This window comes from Bidens hawaiensis, unplaced genomic scaffold (assembly GCF_021521415.1).
Source record: "Bidens hawaiensis isolate Kalapana, Puna unplaced genomic scaffold, B.hawaiensis_p1.1 tig00025178_1, whole genome shotgun sequence".
Classification (NCBI taxonomy): Eukaryota; Viridiplantae; Streptophyta; class Magnoliopsida; order Asterales; family Asteraceae; genus Bidens; species Bidens hawaiensis.
Window position 1 is genome coordinate 116,460 of NW_027494003.1, and position 8,826 is coordinate 125,285.

The window sequence follows — 8,826 nt, forward strand, 5'->3', positions numbered from 1 at the left end:
GGCTAAATGATCCTTTTTAACATATAATATAGAGTTGGTTTCCTTATTTTGATGGATATTCCAATCTTCTTAGGTTTTGTGGAATTAATTTGTGTTGTCTTTATCTTTAGCTAGACCGAAATTGGACATAGTGTTATCAGAAGAAGGGAAGGAAATAGGTTTTCTTGTTAAACTGTTGAAGAATATTCATATGCGATTTTGAAGATTTTAAAGATGTTATTTAGGAACATTTTGAACAAATGCGGAGAAGTAGAAATAACATTGTATATATATTTGTTTAGATTTTATTTATAAGTTCAACCAATTTTGTATAAATGTAAGATGATTATGTACATCAATTGAATTTTGGGCTTTTGGTTACTACAATGTGTTGGTTACTGCAAATGTAGAAGAGTTATTTTTTATATAATCAAAGAAGCGTTGTTTTTTAATATCATTACAATGGTCTTTTCAATATTTTTTTACTACAAAGAAGCGTTGTTTTGGTTTTTGAAGCGTTGTTTTGTGTAATATTTTACAACGGTTTTTGAAGCGTTGTTTTTAGATACCATTTTATATCTGTTTGTTTCTAAACCGTTTTAATTATATTTTACAACGCGATATTTTAAACGGTTTTGAAAACATTGTGTAAATCCCGTTTAACCATTTTGAAATAAACTTTTTCGATCTGTATTAGTGTAAGATTTTAAAACTTTTATTATTTTTATTAATGACCGACCAACGGTGAGATACATTTTAAGAATAAGTGATGAAGCACAAAACCCTACCATCCTTCTCTTACACGTATCATACTCTCTAACACGTGCATACACATTCAAGCTGCCACCGTACACTCTTCTTCCACCTTATAATCTAGACGTACCTTCGTACCAAAAGAAACAACATATATCACATTCACAGATTAATTAAGAAGGTTAACAATGGCGGCATTGCAATTCACAAAAGCAGCAATCTTTAACATCTCTAAATCAAACATTATTTCCGTGTCTCAAAAAGCCTCTAGGGTTTGCTTCACTTCTGCATCCAAATATTCCCAGGTACCATCAACATCCAAATCCATCCATTTTAACGAGTTAAATCTAGTTCTTTTTATTAGGAGATTGATGATTATAGATATAGATATAGATATAGATACATGGGCGTAGGCAGCTTTAGGGAACGGGTTCGGTCGAACCACTACAAATTTTTGTTTTAGTGTTATATGTTAGTGTATTTTTATATCGCACCCATGAAAATTTCAACATCAAACCCGTAGAAAACACAAATCTAAGTGATAACAATCGTTTTTCCATTTCTCAAAATTTCACTACTAGAATAGAGATGTTCTACAACTGAATTCGTAGGAAATTTGATGGAAAATCTAGTTCCCAACACTTTTCCAACAAAAAGTTACGTTGGAAAAACACATGATTGAAAATCGTTTTCAACCGTTTTCCAACAATTTTCCTATAAAAACATGTAGTTGTAAACTTACTACAACTTTCCTACAAAAATTAGTTTTGTTGGAACTACTTGACATAGGAAATTTGTAGAAAAGTTTTGTGGTAAAATGACTTGTTTTCTAGTAGTGTTTCTCGAAATTTTCCACCCATAGGAAAAATTTGTAGCCACTGTGTAGATTGTTTTTCAAATACGTTTGGCTTGAAGGTAGCCAGCCATATATACTCGTGCTAATTATATCTAACATATAGTTTAATCTTTTTTATAATTTGTAGGGAAAACATGAAAGTGAAGAAACCAATAATAGGTACGACGGAGACGAAGCAATCAACTACTCCGGCGGGTCGAGATCGAAAGATGCTAAGAACAAAATGGAAGAAGGCAAAGACAGAATGAAAGAGGGTGCTGGAGAGATGAAAGATGTACCCATGGACGGTATGAAGGCGGCGAACGAAAAGATAAAAGAAAAGGCATCAGAAATGAAAGATAAAGCGAATGACGTCGCTCGAAAAACTGCCAACGACATGAAAGGGACCGCAAGTATGGCCGCTGATAAGGCGGATGAAGGGCGGAGTAAGGTGGCGGAGATGGCCGGGGCAGCGGCTGAGAAGACAAAGCAAACGGTGTCGGGTGCGTGGGAGGCCGCTAAAGAGACGACACGGAATGTTAAGGAGAACGTTGTCGGGACGAACGACGACGACGACGATCATGATGATGATAATGATCGACGGGGAAAGCCGAAGGTGAAGGATGAAGGGCAAATAATTTGAGGAGATTTGGGAATCTTGGATCATGAGAAGAAGGATAATTACTAGTTGCTTTGTTAATTTGGTGTTTTTACTGAAGTTGTATGTGGCTTTTTACATTACTCGTTTTGACCTATGGGTGGGTTTAGAGGGTGTGTACATATGATAGAAATAATAATCGTCCAAGCTGATAAATTTGTTTAAATTGTGTTTACTGTTAACAAATGCGCACGATCTGAAATTCTCTTTAGATTAACTTATGGCAAACTTTTCTCTAGTTGATTTACACCGATAAGATATTTTACCCCAATTTGATGTTTAGAGGAGTGGCCCAAAATTGGGCCACATCAAACCATCTTTCGGCCAAACCTATGGAGGCCCATGAAACGCCTAGGCTAACCTTGGAGGCTCATAAAAATCTAATCACTATCAGGGGCATCTCTATGAAGGCCCATGAAACCTTTCGGTCTAACCTGTGGAGGCCCATGAAGCGCCTAGCTTAACCTATGGAGGGCCTTGAAATTCCTACCCTAACTGGAGGCTCATAAAAACCCTATCACATTCAGGGCCATTAATATGTAGGCTCATGAAACCCCTAGCCTAAGAGGCCTCATGAGCCGGCCTAGCCTATCCTATGGAGGCTCATGAAACTCCAGTCACATTCAGGGCCATTTCAATATAGGCCCGTTTAGGGCTCATGCTCACGAAAATCTTAAACTGAAGTTAGAGCTTTAAACCAACAGTTGAATAAAGCCTCTAGTTTAAATTCAAGCTTATTAAAAGCATATGACAAAATGATAAAAGACGTCCTTTATGTTTGATCGGTTTTTCAGTGGACGTCCTTTATCTAAACCAATAGCAGAAAACATCCTTTATTTTCCAAAACCGTATCACATTATGTCCTTTAGCCCTAATTCCGTTAACTTTTCTCGTTAAATATGGTCATGTGCAATGCACAGGAGGGTATTTTAGTAACTCAAAACCATTCACCACCACAAGGTCCACAACCTTTGATTAACAACAAACAAACAAATTATCCATCGGACCATCATCACCGCATCGTCAAACAGACCACCACCGCACCATCGAACCACCACCACTGCACCACCGAATGTCCTCAAACACACGAACCTCTCTAGTCTTTCCCTAACTCACCGAGTCACTCTGGACACCGAAACGACCTCCCATTGACCATTTTCCTCAAATCACTTTCCTAGCTCCTCAAATGGCGGACAAGAGAAAACGCCGGCGAGCCGATTCCGAATCCGACGACGACTCCGTCCACCCGTCATCCTCTCCACACTCAAATCCTTAACCGAAACCACCAGATCCTCAGCCTCCACTTCCAAAACCCTAACCCTAGCCGACCTCTCACTCGCATCCACCCGCCGTGAAGTCTCTGATCTCCTAACCATAACCATCTCCTTTACCAAATCCATCCTCAACGGCAACGGCTTCTCATTCAACGTCCCCTCACGTCCGTGTGTTATTGCGACGGCTAAAGGGCAGCTGGATGTTGCGACGAGGTTGTTTTTGAGGAAGATGAAGATGCAATTGAAGTTGCTGGTTTTGGTTCTTGTGGATAGTGATCCGTAATTCCGTATGGGTCGAAGATATTGTCGGAATTTGACGACGCCGGATATTAAGTGGTTGAGAGAGAGAGAGAGCAAGCAGAGAGAGAGAGGTGCATATATATACTTAATATTATTTTAGTTTTAATAGTAGAATGACTAAAATACCCTCATGTGCATTGCACATGACCATATTTAATGAGGAAAGTTAACGGAGTTAGGGCTAAAGGACATAATGTGATAAGGTTTTGAAAAATAAAGGATGTTTTCTGCTATTGGTTTCGATAAAGGACGTCCACTGAAAAACCGATCAAATATAAAGGACGTCTTTTGTCATTTTGTCAAATCATATTAAATGATGAAATGATCATTAACTATTTAACTTATCTGAAAATATAAACATATTTGTGGTTAGTTCTTTTGTTTTGTAACAGCAAAATTCAAAGAAGACACTAAATTCTCGTTTTAGACCTTTAAAAGGGTCACATCTTTCTATGTATAAGGCTACTTCATTTTCACATAAGGGATCTTCTCCATTTCTCAATATAAAGGCACTTCATTTTCACATAAGGGGTTTTCTTCTCCATTAGTATATCATATACATTTATTTTATACGTTTCTCATCCCTTAATATCTAATTATATGTGGATATCATCTATAATGAACTTACATTTCTCCTTCCTTAATATATTATATGGGGATATCAACTTTAATGAGCCCATGACTAGTCTTTTTAATTACACTTCTAACGAGCGTTTTGCAGTCTTGCAAATCTAAGAATGAACCTAGAAGACGAGGTGTGGTCTACCTCTAAAATCATTGGAGAGCATTCTCACCGATGGAAACTTCAAGATCCTATTAAAGTTCTCATATCATTAGATTTAAGAGCACCCACTTATACACATTAATGAGGATCATAAGTCATAACTTAATTTAAAACACTTATTTTTAAAAAGAGAGAGAATTATTAAACCTTTACAAACTAATAGACTTATTTGTAACTTATATTATTTCCATTTTGTATAGTATTTATTGTTGAGATCGTTCTCTCATTATAAGAGATTGTAATCTTATTACATATTGAAGGTTAATGAGAAGGAAGGAGATTAACGAGAAAATTACAATACGGAACGAGCAATATGAAGGGACACGTATGTTGCTTCAGAATACGGAACCCTTTTCCGTCATTCTATTTGGCTCGTTCCAGACTTACGCGAGAAGAAACCCGCAAATCCGTCTAAGCCACCACTGCTGCTGCCACGCTGGAGCGGCTCTTCATGCTAACACAAATCGAAATGACACCCCTCAAAATTTCATCAACACCCTAATTACCCACCAAATTAGACAAGTCCACCATGCCCATATCCAACCTCTTCACAACCCAGCAGCATTAATTGCGGGCAATCCGGTGCTAGTTTACTTGGGCCTCAGCCGAATCAGTCTTTTGCGGCAGCTTATACCCCAACGAATACTGAACAGGCCCTTTACACTATGTCGCTCAATCCACCAGATCAGTAGCTCATGGACACGGGTGGAACATCTCATATGACCAACAATCCAGGTAATTTCAAGTCTCTTTTTAATAACGGCATTTTACATAATATTACAGTTTTTAATGGTACAACCATTCCGGTAACCGGACAAGGCACCCAATACCTACCACCCTCTTCCCTCCCCTTAAATTAAATAATGTCCTTCTTGCACCTAAATTAATTCAAAACCTTATTTATGTTCGTCGTCTCATGATTGATATTTGGATTTCCATAGAATTTTTGGTTTTCTTGTGAATGATTTCAAGACTCGAATCACTATCCTTCGATGCAACAACAGCTGTGATATATATCCTCTGCTTCTACCGGAGACTACACACTTTACTTTAGGGGTGTGCATGGGTCGGTTTGGGGCGGTTTTGAGCCAAACCCATAACCTTAACCGATATGTCGGTTAATGGATAACCATAATCATTACCGACCCGTTATGTCGGTTATGGTTAATCGGTTTTGTTGGTTTTAGTGAGACAATCGGTTATGGGTCTGTTAACCGTAACCAAAAAAATGTAATTGGGCTTAAAAGTGTTAGTTTGGTACATGCAATTACAAGGAAGAACCAAAGAAATCAAAATGAACTGCCGAATGTAATCTTCTCTTATTAATAATGGAATGCTTGAACAAAGCTTTATCAAAAGATTACAGAGAGAATTTTCGGCTAATTAAAGTGATAAACAAAAATAACAACTTAAACGTTTAAATAACAAAAGGATAAAACTAAAACTCCTGATAAACAGGTCTTCCTTTATTCTTGGTCAAAACAGTTAACATCCACCAACGTTTTTTTTATGTGGACTTGTTCACCCAATACTAAGATCAACCCCTGGGAAATTGGCTTTCAGTTTGCAACGTTCACAACCTTTGAACGCAGTCAACACTAAGCCAACAATCTCCCTCGTAGAGTTGACTTCCTGCAGGTCCACCATACCAATGAGAGTTCTCATTTCAGCAAACTTCACACGAGCCAAAGGCTTTATCAATATATCCGCTTTCTGCAAATTACAGCTCACGTGTTCCACACATACTTGTTCCCGTTCCACACATTCCCGAATGAAATGGTGCCTTGTGTCGATGTGTTTGCTCCTCCCGTGAAACACGGGGTTTTCATCAATGCTATAGCAGACACATTATCAACTAACAACTTTACTACTTGGGCTTTTTCTCCCATTAAGTCACTAACCAGATTTCTTAGCCACAACACCTGGCACGCCGCTGACGTTGCTGCCATGAATTCAGCTTCACATGAACTTAAAGCCACTGTCTTTTGTTTCTGTGAACACCAAGTAATCAAATTGTTTGAATAATAAAAAGCCATACCGGTCGTGCCTCGTCGGTCTTCAACATCAGTACCATAGCTACTGTCACAGTACCCGAGTAATTTACCATCACCGCCAGCATTGTACTTGACCCCGTACCCAGCTGTACCTTGAATATACCTTAATATCTGCTTGACTGCTGCATAGTGACTCTTTTTTGGGTTTTGCATAAACCTGCTCACAACCCCAACCGAGTAGCTGAGGTCCGGTCGGGTGTGAATTAGATACCGAAGGCTGCCAATTATCTTTTGATACATTGTTGGATCGACTTCTTCACCATCTTCGTCTCTTGTATGCTGCAGTTTATGAGCCATGGGAAAAGTCGTTGAATTACAAGTAGTCATACCTGCCATATCAAGATTTTCTTCGTGCACGCCTCCTGTTTTATTGAGATTCCCGTCTTGGTTTGTTCGACCTCAATACCAAGATAGTATGATAATTTTCCCATGTCACTCATGTCAAAAACAGATCTCATCTTTCTTTTAAACTCGTGAATTCTTTTCTCACTTGACCCAGTCACAATCAAATCATCAACATAGACTCCAACAATAAGAATAAAATCTGACTCGTGTACCTTATAAACTGCTTGTTCATTCACACACCTTCTGAAACCTCCTTAAACACTTGATCCAATCGAGCGTTCCAAGCCCTCGGAGCTTGTCTTAAGCCGTAAAGAGCCTTATGTAATCGATACACCAGCTTTTCTTTTCCCTTGACCTCGAATCCACTCGGCTGTTTCACGTTGACTTCTTCTTTAAGCTCCCCGTTAAGAAACGAAGACTTAACATCTAAGTGATGCAAAGTCCAGTTCCCTTTAGCTGCAAATGCCAAAAGAAGTCTAATAGTTTCAAGCCGAGCAACAGGTGCGAAGGCATCTTCAAAGTCAATTCCTTTTTGCTGCACGTAACCTTTAGCCGCAACCCGTGCTTTGTGACTTCGCCATTCGCATCTTTCTTGATTTTAAACACCCACTTCAGCCCGATTGCCTTGTGACCGGATGGAAATTGAGTTAAAGTTCAGGTATTATTTCGAGTGATCGAGTCAAGTTCTGTTTTCATAGCTTCAATCCATTCCTTTTTGGTTGCTGCTTCTTCATAAGAAGTTGGTTCATCATCGATTAACAGAAGTTCTTGATTTCTGTCAAACAAATCTTGAACCTCTTCTTCACTCATGGCTGTGGTATCTTCATACAACCCATCGATTGATCGAAACCCTCGAAAGGGATTGTGATCATAAGGTGCAACCTTAGTTGATGGTTCGGGTCTGGTACTTCTCTCGTGCAGGCCTGTTCCATATCGATTACTTGTAACATGTGACATAGGTGAATTATTGTTTACCTGAGTACAAGGGCTCGCTGCATTATCTGCAGACTGATATGGTTGAATCTCTTCAGGTGGCGGGCTGTTAACAGTATTATAGGTCCAACCATCAATGGACCGTTCAACCTTCGGCCTATCCCAAGCCCACTTCTTGTTTTCAACAAAAACGACATTACGGGCTACTACAATATGATTATTAACCAGATTCAACATCCGATATCCCTTCGTTCCATCTTCCACACCTAAATATACCATAGCATGTCCCCGATCATCTAATTTGGCAAGGTGGGTCTTCATCTTCTTTACATAACCAACACATCCGAACACCTTCAAGTGATTGAGGTTTGGTTTATGACCCTTCCACAACTGATACGGAGTCGTTCGCTTCACTGCTTTCGTTGTGATTCTATTCAGTATATACACTGAATGGCTGACACCTCCCCCCATAACACTTCTGGTACAGCCATCGTCTTTAATAAAGATCTGGTCATCTCTACAATTGTCCGGTTCCGACACTCCACTACCCCGTTTTGTTCAGGGGTAATCTGAGCCGTCAACTGCCTTTTAATGCCTTTATTCTTACAAAACTCATTAAACGGTCGTGAGGTGAACTCACCTCCACGATCAGTTCGTAATATTTTTACTCTAAACTTACTTTCTTTCTCCACCTGGGCATTAAAATACTTAAATTTCTTAAACGCTTGGTCTTTAGTTTCAATTATATAGACCCACATATATCGTGTGAAATCATCTACAATTAACATAAAGTACCGATTACCTCCTGCAGTTTGTGGAGTGATCGGTCCACACAAATCTATATATACTAAGCCCAACGGTTCAGCCGCTCTCTACTTTGCTTCTTTCGGAACCGATTTAGCTACCTGCTT

The 8,826-nt window shown here is 39.0% G+C and overlaps 1 protein-coding gene across 1 annotated transcript; it reads left to right on the plus strand.

The window, feature by feature from the left end:
* The first annotated feature begins 765 nt into the window (after nucleotides 1–765).
* LOC143570970 (uncharacterized) lies at nucleotides 766–2,412 on the plus strand. Its single transcript, XM_077056488.1, has 2 exons — nucleotides 766–1,037; nucleotides 1,716–2,412. Exons 1-2 carry the CDS (start codon nucleotides 921–923, stop codon nucleotides 2,208–2,210), a joined length of 612 nt encoding a protein of 203 aa, XP_076912603.1. The 5' UTR covers nucleotides 766–920; the 3' UTR covers nucleotides 2,211–2,412.
* The last annotated feature ends 6,414 nt before the right edge of the window (nucleotides 2,413–8,826 follow it).